At 40.1% G+C, this 17,595-nt stretch overlaps 1 protein-coding gene across 1 annotated transcript in view; it reads left to right on the top strand.

Moving 5' to 3' along the window:
- Positions 1-1,565: 1,565 nt before the first annotated feature.
- Positions 1,566-17,595, top strand: part of ATM (ATM serine/threonine kinase) — a gene marked incomplete at its 5' end in the record, with an annotated part of 72,018 nt that continues 55,988 nt past the window's right edge. Inside the window, 12 exons of the mRNA XM_082498856.1 lie at positions 1,566-1,637; positions 1,723-1,835; positions 3,076-3,221; positions 3,630-3,794; positions 7,813-7,978; positions 8,273-8,511; positions 9,282-9,445; positions 9,824-9,993; positions 11,486-11,857; positions 12,425-12,619; positions 12,951-13,046; positions 16,680-16,905. Of these exons, the coding sequence (XP_082354982.1) occupies positions 1,566-1,637; positions 1,723-1,835; positions 3,076-3,221; positions 3,630-3,794; positions 7,813-7,978; positions 8,273-8,511; positions 9,282-9,445; positions 9,824-9,993; positions 11,486-11,857; positions 12,425-12,619; positions 12,951-13,046; positions 16,680-16,905 (2,124 nt within the window). The remainder of the gene's footprint in view (positions 1,638-1,722; positions 1,836-3,075; positions 3,222-3,629; positions 3,795-7,812; positions 7,979-8,272; positions 8,512-9,281; positions 9,446-9,823; positions 9,994-11,485; positions 11,858-12,424; positions 12,620-12,950; positions 13,047-16,679; positions 16,906-17,595) is intronic.

The following is a 17,595-nucleotide window of genomic DNA, read 5'->3' as shown; positions in this document are numbered from 1 at the left end:
GCCGTGTGGCGGCCTGGCGGGGTGCGGGGGCGGTGGGATGGCGCCCGTTAGTTGTCATTGCCCTGTGCGCCGGTGCTTGAGCATCTCTGCGGCTGCTGCGTGAACAGCGCTCCGTGATTTTTCGGTTTGTTTATTTGTTTGTTTTTTTTTTTTAATCCTCTTTTGCGTGTTCCTTGCCCTGTGTAGTTTTTATAGGGCATGAACGCGGTCGTAATATGATAGTGGGAGAACGAGTAGGAGAAACAGTAGATGGACTCAGTCTTGGGAATTGTTTGCTGTTATTACGGCAGTTGAAACACCACGAAGTACAACGGAGAGGACTGACTTTCCCCCTTGGTACCCAGTCCCTACGACATACAGCCCACATTGCCACAGTTCTCAGTCAACCACTTTGCGTCCCCTCAGCGTGTTAGAAGCCATTAGTGTTTAAAAAGTTGCCTCTTCCTTTCTGTTTCTTTTTCAGCGAAAGCAGCAAGTTAGTAGGGGAACACTATCTCATTTAAATCGGTTCAGTCCAGTACAGCCAGCTTCCGTGCTTCCCACGTTTTCCTTTTCATACATGCCTGATCGGTCACCATATCTCTGATCGTACCTAATCCCAGCCTGATCTTGACTGAAGCCAAAGTAAATAAATATACTCTAAGACAGTAGATATTTGAAGTTTTACTTGTCTAAAGTGGATATTTTTATATTCTAAAGGGCTCAAGATGCAGTGCTATGCATTGTGAATGCTCGTTCTCAACTGCTTATTGCCGCCTGAGCAGCATGTGCTTGGAGTTATTTCCCACTTGCCTTATCTGTGTTTTTCAGAGAGCGGCTGCTTTGCAGGGGTAAAAGGAGAAGCATGGAACTTGTATACTATGTCGTTGCCGTGATCTGCTTCAGCATAACTTTATGTAAACCAGAAATGCAGAAATGCTATTTCCAACCTCTGTTGAAGGAGATGAGGCATAATTTTAAGTGGTCACAGAAGGAAAAAGTTGTTTCCTCTTATGATTGATGCTTGCGCATCCTTTGACGTGTTGAGTCCAGAGGGATCTGTCAATATGATAGCGCATACCTGTGAAAACGTAGGATGCAAGAGAGAGTTTTCAAATTGCTACCTCCTCCTGGCAGCATCGGTTAAGACAGCTACTGGTGTCAGCAAGCTATGGAAAGTTAGTGCTCTTTGCCTGAATGTATTCAGATCTGCGTCATTTTGATCGTACTATAATTGTGCACCATATTATCTGACCAACTCTACTCTTATCCCTCATAAAAAGGGAGGAAGTCAGACTCATGTGAAGGGGGTCTCTGCTGTTATTCTTTACGACTGTTGCCCGTGGGAATAGGTTACATTCTCGAGCTGAGACTTTGCTTCAGTCCTATGGCCAATAAGTCTAACTCAGAGACGAATGAGCTTTTCAGCGAAATAACACTACGGTTGTCTTTGATACTGGATTTTCAATACATTGCATTCTCAATTTTTGGACTGGTTGACTTGGCTTTCTGTTAAATAAAATAATTACTGTTTTATCCTTTTCTTCTCTTTGCAGATATAAATGACTCTTGCATTAAACTGAACCATGAGTCTTGCATTACATGATCTGCTCATTTGTTGTCGTCGCCTTGAAAATGAGAAAGCTATTGAGCGAAGGGTAACCACTTTTCTTTTGCTGTGCGTGCCTCAATTAGCAATGAAGGTAATCATTAATAATTCTTTTTCTTGAAATACATTTTCAGAAGGAAATTGAAAATTTCAAGCGACTTCTCCGTGATTCTGAAACAGTTCTCCAGCTGGACCGGAATTCTGATTCTAAACAAGGAAAGCAACTCAACTGGGATGCTGTATTTAGGTAGTTTCTTTTTTTTTGTTCTGTGTGAATGGTTGCAATTTTCTTACACGGAACGTCATTCTTTTGTTTATTGGGCCTGTTTTAGTGCTAATCCTTCTGCAGATTGATTTAGACTTCTTGTCAGCTTGTAAACAAGAAATTACTTATGTTGGTCTCCAAAGGAGATAAATTTAAAATAGCCAAAAATGCAACACTTATCACATACGGAAAACTTTAATGCTAGGAAAATGTTTGTCAACTGGGTGATCATTTTACCTTGCAAAAATAATAGTTACTTTCTTTTATTGAAAATTATCTTCTGCATCTGATTTTCAACATATAGTTCATGTGTAGATTATAGGTAGCTCATTAAAATTCTTTGTGTTACTGAGCTCTTCAAGACACAGTAGTACTGTGGCTTCTGTATTAAAGAAGCTGCGCTGAGGTTTGTAGAGGCCCATATTTGATGTACTCTGCTTTAGGTGTACTACAAGATTGGACTGAGCATGAGTGTGGTAAGTTCTTAGGGCAGCTGGGACCAATGTTAAATTTCATGTTAAAAGTGCATCCGAAGTATTAGTTTCCATAGGCTGGTGTCTGGTCAGCTTTCCATTATGTGTTTTAGTTTGACAGCATTGGAATAGTTCTTGTTTCATAGCTGTACCAAAAATATTGTAAGAATTTGATAAATTTTATATGTTGCTTTTGCGATGGCAAATAATATATTAGAAATACAGAGAAGGAATGCAAAAATAGAGACTGAATACGAATAGCAGGCCAGAAAATCTACAGTAATTGCCAGTGATAAAGCCAGTGACATGTTTAATCTATTCTTAGATGTAAAATCTAATCTATATGTTAATTTTAAATAATGGAGAAATAGGACTTGAAGGTTTTCCCCAATAAAACCAATGGCAAGTACTTTACGTTATTTTGTTGTATAATGTTGTAGCATAAATAAAAAAAGACTTAGCATTGCTTTTTTTTCCTAATTATAAATTGTATGCTTAGCGTTACGCAAAGTTTAAAGGAGAGTGTGGTTCCTGTTCAAGTTGCTTCTGGATAATCTTTGAAATGAACAGCTCTTTTTATAGATTATTTCTGTCAGGCTTAGACTGTAATATATTTCAGTTGGTTTTAGTCTTTGATAATTAGAATTGTGAGAACAAGCAGCACTGATATTCTAGGCTAAAATATTTACCTATTTTACTTTAGTCATAAACGTGCAGATCCTTGATTAATCTCTCTTTTATTTTTGAAGTGTCTTGCAGAAATATTTCCAAAAAGAAATGAAAAACCTGCAGCTGACAAAACCAAATGCGTCTGCTTCAACCCAAACTACCAGACAGAAAAAGATGCAAGAAGTTGGAAGTTTGGTCAAATATTTCATCAGATGTGCTAATAAAAGTCAGTTACATATATTCTCATAGAATTACTGTTTTGTTTTGGTGCTTTGCTTTCAACTTTAAATTTTTATTGTGAAGTAAATTACCAGGGTAGGTTTTATCTTGCACTCTTCTGGGTGTTTACAATTTAAATATCTTCATGTGAATCAGTTCTTTGTTCTCCTTCTCTGTCCTTGTTGACGCTTACAGTGCCTTTTTCTGATGAGTCAATGTGTATATAGCTGATGTATCCTCTCATAAGTTATTTCTTTCTTAGAGATAGTTGATTTAAGAAGATTATTCCTAACTGAACTGTTTCTGAACTGCAGTGTTTTTTTTCATGTTTAAGTAAACATTTACAGTCAATTAATTCCCGATTTGTTTGGCACGCTTTGGGTTAATCACAGTATCACGTTGTTTCTTCATGTAGGAGGACCCAGACTGAAATGTCAGGAACTTCTGACTTACGTCATGGAAATTATAAAAGATCCAACAAGTTGTGCTGCTTATGGATCTGACTGCAGTAGTATACTCCTAAAAGATATCCTCTCAGTAAGGAAATACTGGTGTGAGATATCCCAGCAGCAGTGGTCAGGTAACATTTTTAAGCCTACTTATACATGTCTTTTCCTATTATTGAAGTATGTTTAGGTACATTTTAATTTGTTTGATGCCCTGTTGTGCGAGGTATTACACAAAACATGGAGTAAAATAGCATCAGCCTTAAAGGCTTACAGTTGAAATAAACAAAGCAGCAAACGCTAGGAACTGATTTTTTTCTTTCTGCCTACTGTTTGTCTATTGCTTGCTGAAACACATGTACTTATATACAATCAGGTTATGTATGCATGTTCTCTGCGTATATAACAAATCCATGGAATGTGTGTGCTGGAAAACTGGTGTTGGTGTGCAGTTGTTTGCAAGTTATTAGGTATTGGCTGGTATAGTTTTGGTATAGTTAATGTATTGCTCTTAAATTCTATTACCTGAGTTTTGTTGGCTTATGAAGGCCCTAAAAAACCATTGAGTCACTGTTGTTATATGCACATATCGCATATAAAGAAAAAAACTAGAAAGCTTAAGATTTAAATAGACAAAAACAGGTTAAAAAGTTGGGTAATCACATAGCATGCAACCTGAACTGAGTGGAAGTGCAAGCATAATTTTTCACTTTTCAGAGGATTCGTTTTGACTCAAAAGACAGTTAACTTATTTAGCATGGAGAAGTTTATGTATTTTGAATCCTCTGACATGTAGTAAGATCTCAACTCGTGTGTTTTCATTTGTTGGTGTAATAGAACGGTAATTTGGAAAACAGAACTATTAGAAGTTTTACAATGTAGGTTGTTAGATGTTGCGTGTGCGATTCTGGAGAAAATGTAGAAATACCCTCTTTATTTGCACAGTGTAGTGCTTTGAAGCCAGAGTTTGGATTTCTGAAAAGCATTTTATGAGAAAATACTCTGCTCTGTAGCTTGAATAGAGTCGCTTAACTACAGAATAAACCTGCAAAGAACTCGGAAGAGGAGTCTGGTGATCCCAGGAGTGAAGGAGGAGACAGAAAAACCTGCTGAAGGCTGGGACATCAGAGCGACTAAAATGGAACCATTCAGGATGGAGGATGTGGTTGGGTAATTGTAGAGCCTGAGGGTGGGATCTGGGAAATTAAAGAAGTTGGTGCTGTTTGACCATGGAGGTAGGACTGGAGGTTGAAGATTGAATGGGAAGCTGGAACTGTATAGGAAAGCTGAGACTAGGAGCCAGTGAAGGGGGTAGAAGACAAAGGGCTGTCAGCCTGCAGGTTGGAGCAGAACGCGAAGGCAGGGACTGATCAGGGAGGATGGAGTTCAGAGCAACAAATAGGAAAGGCATCTGAAGAAGAACTGGGTACTCGGGTAGAACTGAGGGTAGGCAATGGGACAAGAAGCCAGGGATGTTGAAGGCAGATAGTGAAGGCGGCAGAAAAGGAAAACTGAGGCCGAGTGTCACTGCAAGGGTACATACAGGTTGCATGAGGAGCCTCTGGGAATTGTTGAATGGTAGTTAGGTAGTTTACGAACATGGAATTTAGCTGAAGTCTGTTTGTGTATGGATGGAAGCTGGAAGCATGACAGAAGAAATTTTGACATTAGATCATAAAGGGCACAGTGGAATTTAATTACTGAAGTGAGGCAGGACTGAAGGCCATAAATCTAGAGGAAGTCAGATTTAAATCCATTAAATGGAACAAGCTGCTTTTATTAGAGGGATATATGAGCTTTGTAAAGGTTATCATAACCTTTTTTAGCAATTCCACCTTAATGCTTGTTTATAATTCTTGGAGTACATTGGGAAGTCTGTGCACTGGTGACAGTGTTAGCCCACCAGAGATTTACTCAGTCCTGAACGTGGTCTTATCAAAGGCATGGAAAGTTGAGGGGTAATTGCTCACACCCATTCACTGTTTGACAATCCCATCAGGCTCGTGTGAAAATCCAGTGGGGACTGGAGATTAATCAGAGCTGTTTGATATTTGAATGAGGTAACACCACACTTGAACACTGTATTACCAGGTCTACTAGAACTGCAGTAGGAACTCAAAGCAAAGAATGCTACCCAGTATGTGATCATTGACAAAGCTGATGCATTTTTTTTCCATTTCCCTGGCCCCTGAGTGTAAACCACTCAGTTTGTCTTTACCTGGAGAGGTGTACAATGTGCCTGGACCCTTCTGCCACAAGGATGAAAGCATAGCCCATCTGTCACAGACTTGTACAAAAGGTTTTGGAAGAGGGCAGTGCCCCAGAACACTTAACTACATTGATGACATTGTAGGATGGGGAAACACTGCTCATGAGGTGTACCACAAACGCAAAGGGATAAGTGGAATTTTACTAAGTGCAAGATGTGCGCTCAAAAGAGATAAGTTGAAAAGACCCGTGCAAGAAATAGTGTCTTGGTGTCAAACGGCAAGATGGGTGCTGTCACATTCCTACTGACATGATTTACAGCATCACAGCAATGGCACCACTGATCAATAAAAAGGAGACACAAGTTTTTCTTGGAATGGTGAGATTTTGGCAAATGCATGTCCCTGGATGCAGTCTTCTGTTGAACCCACTGTACCAATTCACCAGGAAAACTGGCTCATTTGAGTGACAACCTGAGCAACAATAAGATCTGATTATAGGCTGCCAACTATACCCTGTCAGAAGAAGGTCATCTATGAAGGATTCTGGGCAGCATTTGAAGTAGTGGCAATGGAATCAGAAATGCTGCTTGCTCCTCATTTGCTGGTACTTCACTGTTTGCTGAAAGGATAAATGCCTGTGACCTTCCACACAACAAGTGTGACCTGGAATAAACAGACTCATAAGGAGAAAACAGTGATGCTTTGGCCTGCTGGAGGAGTTAATGGATTGGTCCAAACATCATGACTTTGGGATTGTCACCCAAAGTATTACCGCATGCTCAAGAAGCCCTGGAATATGACAGACTTTCAAAGACTTTCACCTAGACTGTGGAGAGCTTGCTCACCCCAAACTGATGAGCTACTGACCGGTAGAGTTGAGAGTTGTTGGGATCTTCTAGGTCATAATCACTCTACAGAGCAAAAGTACAGTAACTGGTCATTCTGCATCCCAAGGACTGTGTGATGCAGCAGGTCTGAGCTCATGTCTGTCTGACTGTGAACAATGTAGTCATAGTGGCTGGGGTTCCCAAAAGATCATTCTATCTATAATTTTCCTCAGAGAAAAGGAGGCCTGAGAGGTGGATGTCCATTCATTCAAGGTGTTGTCCCAGAACAGCTGCCGAGATCATAGGCATGAGATCATCATGCAGTGGCTATTGTGCATTGGTGGACTGAGGGACGCTATCATGTCATTTGTAGGTGGCATAAATGAAATAGCAGCAAGGCTTTTTGTACGTGTCATGTTAAACTGACGGTGATGGTTGGATCAGTAATGTGCTACCGTGATTTGTATGAGGCTGGTGAAAGGACAGTGTGATGATTCCTAAATGGGCCTTGAGATAAGAAAGGAAAAATCTGTGGAAGAGGTCTTTGTTTCAGAAAACTTGTGAGTGCGAAGCATGGATGTGTTGGTCTGCAGGCTGGAGTGAACTAGCTGAGCTGCACGTAAGGGAAAGATGGGGAGCCTCGGTGCCAGCCGTTCCAATCTGTTGACCTGTTCCTGCTGCACCAAATTCTTTGTTAACGTATGCGTGGCTGTAAATTGTTTCTGAGTACTTTTATTGTGTAATTTGCAACAAATGGAGCCCACTGTGCTGAGCAGTCAATGTAGAGTAGAAGTTGAGTGTGGAATTAGTTGTGGAAGTTGATCGTGTGGCTATGGTTACTTTGTCTGTGTCGTATAAAGCAGATTGTATCCCAGCTCAGAACAGATATAACTTTACTTCCAGTGTAGACAAGACCACGCTTTATTTTTTTTCCACAGTTAACTTTTGTGAATAATGTCATGCTGCTGAATTCAGAATGGTGATTTCTGTACATTTAATGTAACATTTTCCTTCAAGCATTTTTATGTAATCCTCTGTAATATATATGCTTTTATATATATTTGTATGTTTATAACATACATATACATTATATACTTTTTTTAATACATTTGCAGAGTTGCTGATTCTGTATGGCCAATTATACCTCAAACCATCTGGGAAGATAAATAGAGTCTTGGTGGCTAGGATAATTCACACACTTATGAGGGGATACTGCTTCCAAACTGATGGGTTGAGTTCCGATATGTTTATGTTCTTTACAAAAGCAATGCAGTGTGCAAGGTATGTTGCAAGTGCTCCTTTTGTGTGCCAATACCTACTTTTAGACAACAACTCATTTTAAGTATTTGAGATTAGACTTGAGTAGTAGCAGGTAATGCTTTTTTAGACGTATTTTGTTGTTCTGTCTTTGAACACCAATTTAATAAATTCTTTAAAATATTAATAACTTCTGCATTTGTTAGGCAGATAATATTCTGAATATAGTTGCTTGCTAGTATTTACATTTAAACAATTCCTGTGAAATGAAATAAGATTATTTCTTCTGGAAGTTGGAGCATTTGGTTTATGTTGCAGACAGGAGAAGAATACTGCAGGCCTGGATCATATTGTTGGAGCAATGAATATCTTCTGCAATAAGTTTGCTGTAAACTGTCGCATACGGATTTGTAAAATAGGGGAAGAAATTTTGCCTACAGTGCTTTATATATGGACTCAATATAGACCAAAGGATTCCCTGAAGGAATCAATAATTGAGTTATTTCATCTCCAAGTTCATGTTCATCATCCAAAGGGTGCAAAAACTCAAGGAAAAGGTACAATAAAAAGCTCCCTATTTTTTTTTTTCAGTCACTGTGTATGATTGTTCGAATTATTGCACCAACTTTCTGAATTTTGATACTGAGTCTTGGAAACATTAACGGGAGTGGTGATTACTTGTCAGTAGTTTTATGCTGTAGGTTAATATTGAGTGAAACTGAAAATGAGTTTTGAAATTGTATGCACGAAGAGAATATTAAGTTCTGTAAAGGTTGACTGTTTTTTTTTTTTATCAAAAGGTTGTTTTAATTACTAAATCAAAACACAAGGTCTTTGGGGAAGAGAAATAACAGTTTAGTTTACCAGGTTTATTTAAGCCCAGAAATTACTGCTGTGGTCTGAGTATGATTTACCGTATAAAACTGGTCAGAGAACATCACCTAGTAATTGTATTTGTCTGTCATGGCCTATTTCAGTTATAACATCCTCTTTTTAAAAAGATTATTTTTTTTACTTTAATGGCAAAGAGTTTATAATTAGTCTGAATTTGTCCATTGCACTTCATTGTAGTCTTTCCAATTAGCTAAAGCATTGTTTATTAGAAACTTTGTTCCTACCCCAATTACTTGTATACACAGATTAAATTCTCTCTTAACTTTTTTACTTTATTCATTCTTCATTGTAAGACTTGTTTTGCAGGCCTGCATTTGTTAGGCTTTGTATGCTTTACTCTGATTTTGTCTGTATTTTGCGATGTCTAGGTAGGTTTGCATAGTGTATCAGGTGGGTGGCACATGTTATCTTGTCATTGTTTTTGCATGTACAGGTGCATATGACTCAACAAAATGGCAAAGTATCTTACATAACCTGTATGAGCTGCTGGTGAATGAAATCAATCTCATCAGTAGTAGAGGAAAGTATTCTTCAGGCTCACGTAATATTGCTGTAAAGGAAAATTTGATTGAGTTAATGGCTGATATTTGTCATCAGGTAACATTTTTAGTTGAATATAAAGTTGACTATATTTACTGCGTTGTATGTTTTGCTTTTTAAAGTAATATGGCTTTAATGTTTCCTCAAAGTCGTTTACTGAAGTATTAGTACCTGTTGTCTGTGTCCTGCTGTGTTTAGTTGTTAATTTTTGTGCGGCTTAGAAATGTGTGGACTCCTAAATTATACTAGATTTCACTAGTGCTGCTTATTAGACTATAAGCAGAGATTCTGTTTTAATAAAGAATAATGCTGGTTGCCTTTTAAGAGGCTTTATACACACTAAAAAATGGACCTGTTTAGTTTGACATTTCAGTTTTCCTGTAAATACTACTGGGTTTTTTTATGTACATACTTTTAAATGTTTCTTTATAAAAGGTTTTTACAGAGGATACCAAAGTTCTGGAAATTACCCAGCCATATACCGTTTCCCAAAGAGACCCCCATGATGAAACAGTATCAAGCAAGCGCAGGAGGATTGAACTAGGCTGGGAACTAATTCGAGACAACCTGCAGAGATCACAGAAGGACTTTGATGTCATACCTTGGTAGTAACATCTTTACCTGAAACAAATGTCACTACAGATGTCTTTTTACATTTAAGTGTTCTCCCGCATATGTTGTGCTTTCAAATTAGGTGCCTGCGCATGCTGTAATTATATATCTAAGCAATAAGCTTAGATTCTCACAGCATTTGGGAAGTAGTGAGTAGTGTTCTTGGCTCTCTTGCTTAAAAACTTTTTTGTCTTTGTTTTCCTAAGAAATAACAAAGGAGGTCTGGTAAACTGTGTTGTAGTGTTTAAGATACTACTGCCTCTGGTTTTTTTACCTATCTTTTATGCTAGATATCACCAGTCATTATGTAAGTGTTGTGTGTGTGATCCAGCTTAGGAGTATTAGGAAATTAATGTGAGGCTTACCGCTGTCTTAAGCTGGCTGTGTCACAGGACAGCAACCATTAGCAGTTTGGCCATTCTGGACTAGTTCGCACGGTTTGCCGTAATACCCGGCCTAAGAACTGTTGCAGTGCAAGGCCTGGCATCTCAGCTTGGGCCCTGAGTGAGAGGTATTTTGTTTGGCATGGTGGACTTCTGAACTGGAGGTATAGCTACACATCCACCGACTGCTGCAGAAGGGCTCTGTAGCAGAGCGCGCAGCGGGGAGCCAGGTCGTTGTGAAAAGACCACAGCTAGATTTTTCCAGAACTTACCAGTTACAGTCCTAAGCCAAATAATGTTGACTAATTTTAGCTAAAACCGATTACACGGGATGTTTTTTGCTGTTCCTGTTCCTCTCTGTCTTTCTGAGTTTTCTGTGAAACTGCTGTACAGGATTCCAGAACAGTGTAGATGCTTCTGGATTGGGTCCTGAGCTGGGGCGGCAGGTTTTTGTGTGTGTGTGTGTGTGTGTGTGTGTATTGCTCACAGTATTGAGGCAAAGTGGCTATTTAGGATCTGATTGAGAAGCTAACATGCCATTCTGTGTAGAGGTGGCAATCTCCAAGAAATAGTGCGAGTACTGTAATTTATTCACTTGAGTAGAGTTGCATCCATTGCTCTGAGCAAAACCCTTCCAACTTACCATCCCCAGCTTAACATTTTGTTCATTTGATAAATTTTATTTTTCTTATCTGCAGAGATGATGTTGATGATGTAATGTTTCCTGGTTTTGTAATTTCACCCTTGAGGTCAGAGTGTATTAACAGGCTAGTCCAGAAGAAGGAGAAAAATAATTTTCTTGCCTGAAATTTTCTTCTCTTGTGGTCAGAAATCAGTGAAGTCAGCTTGTAAGAAATTATTAGGAATCAGTGAAGTCAGCTTGTAAGAAATTAGTATTGATATTGAGGCTAGACAAGCAGACTTTTCAGGTAAAAACAGTAGAAACACTGAATCATTAACCTTTGATAGTAAACAAATCGGCTCAATACTGGAAAGTCTAAATGTGAAATGACAATCAGAGAATGCTTTGATTGTTCATTTACTTTCAAAGAGGCAAATTTATGTATGTTTGATATTAATTGCTTCACTTTGTGTTTTCAAGGTTACAGATTACAACTCAGTTAATATCAAAGTATCCCATGAGTCTTCCTAACAGTGAGCTGCCTCCCTTACTCAATGTGCTTCACCAGTTACTGCCTCAGCAGCGCCGAGGAGAAAGGACCCCCTACGTGCTGAAGTGTCTTACAGAGGTAGCTTTGTGTCAGAACCAGAAAACCGATTTGAAGAGCACCCACAAGTTGGAGCTCCAGAGAACCTGGGCAAAGATTTGGTCTCTTGCTATTCGTAGCATAAGTTTCCAGCAAATTGAAGTGGAGAGCTTTGGGCTACTCGGAGCTATGATCCAAGGAAACCTTGTTGTAACAGATAAAGAGCTGTGGAAGATATTTTCAGGACCTGCATGCAAGCCTTCAAGGTAAAACGGGAAGCGAGGATAATATTTTGTGTCTGATTCACATTGCTCTTTACTGTGCAACCAAAACCAATGTACTATTCAAAATAATATTATTGTTGGGGCTGTATTTCTAGTTAACAAATGCCCGCACTTGTGTTTTAAGCATTTGAAATGAGCATGAATACATACATAAGTCTGAAAGCAGAGGCAGAAGAGGAGAGGCGAGAATCTTCAAATGTAAAATCTGTCTAAAAATGTAAAATCTGTCTAAAAATGTAAAGTCTGACTGAAAGATATGTTGATTTTTTTGACGTTAAACAGTATGTTTTCTTCTAAATATATTTTGATTCTGAAATGAGTATTCTGAAACAGTCTTTAAAATTGACAGGAAGTGTCTGTAATAGCCAAAATGTGGCTTTTGAAAATGCAAAGACTCTAATAAACGAGTTTTCCAGTATGCATGCTTATTAACTTCTTATGTACTTGAGGCTCCCTGAGCATGCAGAAACACTGACTTTGCTTTAGAGTGCTCATCAGCTAATACCACGGTGTTTCTCACAAATGCCCTGTGTTCCATTTGTGTTACAGTTCTGCTGTATGTTGTTTAGCATTAGTGATGTCTGCCTATTCAGTGCCAAAAAATTTGGATGTAGGAATGGAACAGAATAATTGTGAAAGAAATCTGGATTCTGTGTTAAAGGAGGCAATAATGAAATGGGTACTGTCCTCCTATTTTGAGGAAGAAATGGAAGAATGTGCCGAGTTGCCTCCTGTGCTCTGCAGGTAAAGTTATTGTGGCATAATTTTATGTGTAAGCTGACTCTGTAGTACAGGAGATTGTGCAGGGAAAAGTGGGTATGCAGAATTGTATTATGTTAACGCTTTGCTAGAGTTTACAGGGTTTTTAAGCTTACTGTAGAATGTTATTCTGGGAACATAATTTAATTATCTGTCTGTAGCATAGCAGATACATGAAGTATATGTTAGAAATCTTAAGTGAAAATTTAAGCTGCTTTGAAGCTACACTGTGAATCTGGTTAACGTTTGGGTGCCCTTCAGGAATCCCAAGAGCTTGTCCGATTACAAGAAAATAACAATTTTCTTTTTTTTACAGTGATTTTCCGCATCTTGTATTACAAAATATTCTTGTGAGCCTTACAATGAAGAACTGTAGAGCTGCCATGAGTTTTCTCCAAAATGATCCTAAATGGTATGTTTTTAAATCAATTGTTATAGACACTTAAGCTTCTTATATTTGTCATTTTAGCAAGCGGAGATAATGAAATGCACAATTCCTCAATTCACATCTTTCTGTACAAAATCTTTCAGACCTCATAAAAATAATGGTGCTTTTGCAATTTGTTAAGATGCTTTAAGCAGATGTTAAATAGTCTTTTGCTGACAGTCAAACTGCAGGTATTGAATAAAATACCTTATAGGGAATATATGTATCGTCTCTCTTCAGCAATACAGCTAAATATTTGGCTCTTTAACCATGAGTACATTAGGTATTTTTGACTCATTACAATAATATTTTTTTAATAATTTGTAACTTTATACAAACATACATTCATGCTTTTTAACATTACCTTCCATTCTAAAGGAAGCATACATCTTAAGATCTTTCCTGAAGATAGATGTAGAAAGTTGGCTAGATGCTTACCTTCCATTACGTTCTCATGCCACTCCACCTATATTTGTGGCCCCAGCCACATGTTACTCGAGTCTGTTGGAGTCACTCTGTGAATGCTGTTGCGTCTTTCACTGGTGCATATGTTCAAGCTCTTGGACTGTACCCAGTTTTCTCTTAATGAACCTAAAAAGTGTATAACTTGTTCTGATGGAAGATAAGACTTTCCTACCTAGAGTTTAAAACTACTAGTTTCAGGGGGTTTGTGAATTTCTGCTCCAATTGTGTGAAGTAGGTTGAGGTCAGCCATCTTAACACGAAACAGATGCTGCTATATGAACTACAGTAGAATGTGTGGTGTGTGAGCAGGGGCAGCTCCAACTAGATCAGGTTGCTCAGAGCCCTGTCCAACCTGACCTTGAATGTTTCCAGGAACGGGGGCATCTGCCACCTCTCTGGGCAACCTGTGCCAGTGTTTCACCACCCTCATGGTAAAAAGTGTCTTCCTTCTATCTAGTCTAAATCTACCCTCTTTTAGTTTAAAACCATTACCCCTTGTCCTATTACAACAGGCACTGCTAAAAAATCTGGCGCCATCTTTCTATAAGCCCCCTTTAAATACTGAAAGGCTGCAATAAGATCTCCCTGGAGCCTTCTCTTCTCCAGACTGAAAAACCCCAACTCTCTCAGCCTGTCCTCATAGGAAAGGTGTTCCATCCCTCTGATCACTTTTTGTGGGGCTCTTTGCGTCTGCTCCAACAGGTCGGTGCTGAGGGCTCCAGAGCTGGATGCAGTACTCCAGGTGAGGTCTCACCAGAGCAGCGTAGAGGGTCCAAATCCCTTCACTTGCTGGCCACGTTTCTTTTGATGCAGCCCAGGATATGGTTGGCCGCCTGGGCTGCAAGCACACATTGCTGCCTCATGTCCAACTCTTCATCCACCAGTACCCCCAAGTCCTTCTTGGCAGGGCTGTTCTCAATCCCTTTATCCGCCAGCCCGTATTGGTACTGGGGGTTGCCCTGACCCAGGTACAGGACCCTGCATTTGGCCTTGTTGAACCTCATGAGGTTCATATGGGCCCAATTCTCAAGCCTGTCCAGGTCCCTCTGGATGGTATCCCATCCCTCAGGTGTGTCAACCTCACCACTCAGCTTAGTGTCATCTGCAGGCTTCCTGAGGGTGCACTTGATCCCACTGTCCATGTCACTGATGAAGATATTAAATAGTACTGGTCCTAATACGGACCCTTGAGGGACACCACTCATCACTGATCTCCATCTGGACATTGAGCTGTTAACCACTACCCTCTGGATGTGACCATCCAACCCATTCCTCATCCGCTGAACAGTCCACCCACCAAATCCATACCTCTCCAATTTAGAGACCAGGATATTGTGGGGGACTGTGACAAAGGTCTTACAGAAATCCAGATAGATGACATCTGTGGCTTTTTCCTTGTCCACTGATGTAGTTACTCCATCATAGAAGACCACTAGGTTGGTCAGGTAGGATTTGCCCTTGGTGAAGCCATGCGGGCTGTCTTGAATCACCTCCCTGTCCTCCACGTGCCTGAGCATAGCTTCTAGGAGGATCTGTTCCATGATCTTTCCAGGCACAGAGGTGAGGCTGACAGTTTGGGGTTCCCAGGGTCCTCCTTTCTACCTTTTTTAAAAATGGGTGCGGTGTTTCCCTTCTTCCAGTCACTGGGGACTTCTCCTGACTGTCATGACTTTCCCATGGAGAGTGGCTTGGCAACTACATCAGCCAATTCCCTCAGGACTCTGGGATGCATCTCATCTGATCCCATAGAATTTTGTATGTTCAGGTGGTCACAAGCCTGATCTCTTACAGTGGGAAGGACTTTGCTACCCCAGTCCCCATCCTGTGGTCCATCCACTTGAGAGGTTGCCAGTGAAGACTGAGGCAAAAAAGTTGTTGAATACCTCAGCCCTCTCCTTGTCTGTTGTTACCAGTTTGCCAGTCTGGCTCATCACAGTGGGTGTGCTTTCTTTGACCTTCCTTTTCTGGCTGACGTACCTGTAGAAGCCCTTCTTCTTATTCTTTGTGTTCCTTGCCAACTTGAGCTCCAATTGTGCCTTGGCCTTCCCCATCTCTACACAACTGGCAGCATCCCTATACTCTTCCCAGGATACCTGTCCCTGCTTCCACTGCCTGTGCATTTCCTTCTTGCCCTTTAGTTTGGCCAGCAGGTTTCAACTCAGCCATGCTGTTTTTTTGCCTTCCTTTCCTAATTTCTTACACCTTGGGATCGAGAGGTCTTGTGCTCTATGGAAAGCATCCTTAAAGATGTGCCAGCTCTGTTCTGCTCCCTTGTCCCTGAGGGCAGTTTCCCAGGGGGTCCTATTGACTAACTCCTTGAAGAGCTGAAATTTTGCTTTCCTAAAATTCAGAGTCCTGACTTGACTCTTAGCCTGACCCATATCCCTCAGGACTGTGAACTCCACCAGTGTGTGATCACTGCAGCCCAGGCTGCCTCCAATCTTGATGTCACCAATTAGCTCACTTGTGTTGGTGACCAACAAATCCAGCATCACACGCCCTCTGGTGGGGCTATCTGTTACCTGCCTTAAGAAGTTATCCTCAATGCTCTCCAGGAGGCTCCTGGATTTCCTACAGCTCATGCTGCTACTCTTCCAGCAGATATCAAAGTGGTTGGAGTCCCCCAGCAAGACAAGAGCCTGCGAGCACAATGCCTCCTGTAGCTGGACTAAGAAGGCTTCGTCAACAGGCTCACCTTAATTGGACGGCCTGTAGTAGACACCAACCACAAGGCTGCCTCTGTTGCCTTGGTCTCTAATTTGTATCCATAAGCTTTCAACCTGCTTGTGGCTGTTCTGCAGAGGCAGCTCTTCACACTATCCATTTCTTGATGTAGAGGGCAGCACCTGCACCCCTTCTTCCTTGCCCGTCCCTTCTGAACAGCTTGTAGCCATCGATAGCCGCACTCCAGTCATGGGATTCATCCCACCAAGTTTCAGTAATGGCAGCTAGGTCGTAGCTTTCCAGCAGCACGGCGGCTTCCAGCTCCTCCTGTTTGTTGATAGATATTTTACAGATATCTATAGATAATTTAGATAATAGATGGAATATTTTAGTTTGCTTTTGTTTATTTCTTGCATTTAAATAATAGTTTTAAAGACTTGTAAGTCGTATACTGGCTGCTAAAGTAAAACATGATGTCTCTTCTTCAAGTGTGCAACACTTGCAAGGGAAAGAAGAAAACAATTTTTCTGATGTTGAAGAGCTGTATCTGCAGACAACATTTGATGAAATGGATATTTTCACTAACTTTGCAGTAAATGTTGCAGATAAAAATGCGACTGGTTCAAGACTTGCCATCAACCAAAATCTTAGGGAAACATTGGAATACTGTCTTTTAGCAATGTCAGAAAAGCTTTTAAGCAGCTATGCTCCTAAGGTAAGTTAGAAATTACATCCTTGTATTTGTGCTCCCAAGCAAGTTTCAAGGCAAAGTATATAGATTTTCATTCCTTTTGCTGCTAAAAATGACCTGCAAACATTTTAATAACTATATTCAATAAGGCAAAGTAGAGAAGTCTGTATTTCTTTATATCATTGGCAAAATATCCATAGTTTTCGTAAGTACGTGGGAATATGTAGAAGCTATATAAAAGTGGAAGTATGTGCAAAATTGCCACATAAACCACTGCTACCCTGCTTTTTATGATGTTGGATTCAACTTCTGTGCCCCTGTAACGCTTTAAGCTCTTGCATGTTTTCAGCCAAGATAGCCTGGGGCATAAACATCTTAAATAGTTATGTTTTGTACAAAGAGGCAGCTGTGTAAAGGAGTAATTATAAAGGAAGCTGCAAATACAGGTTATATTAAAAAGAGCACAGCCAGCGCTCAAGGGAACCGATTATGCCCCTCTACTCAGTACCTTTAGATGGCATCTGAAATACTACATCCAGTTTTAGGCCTCCCAGTAGAAGACAAGTATTTAGCGCATTCAGTGGAGAGCCAAAAGAACGTGTTAGGGAGCTGAAGCAACTGCAGTGCAAAACACTAGGATGCAATTCTTCATAATTTTGGTGAAATCTTTATATAAAACTGTTTAGAGAATGCTGTATGTTAGGGAAAAGGTTT

The sequence above is a fragment of the Vanellus vanellus genome (genome assembly GCF_965231255.1).
Source record: "Vanellus vanellus genome assembly, chromosome: 1".
Classification (NCBI taxonomy): Eukaryota; Metazoa; Chordata; class Aves; order Charadriiformes; family Charadriidae; genus Vanellus; species Vanellus vanellus.
This window is presented reverse-complemented; position numbering and strand designations above follow the sequence as displayed.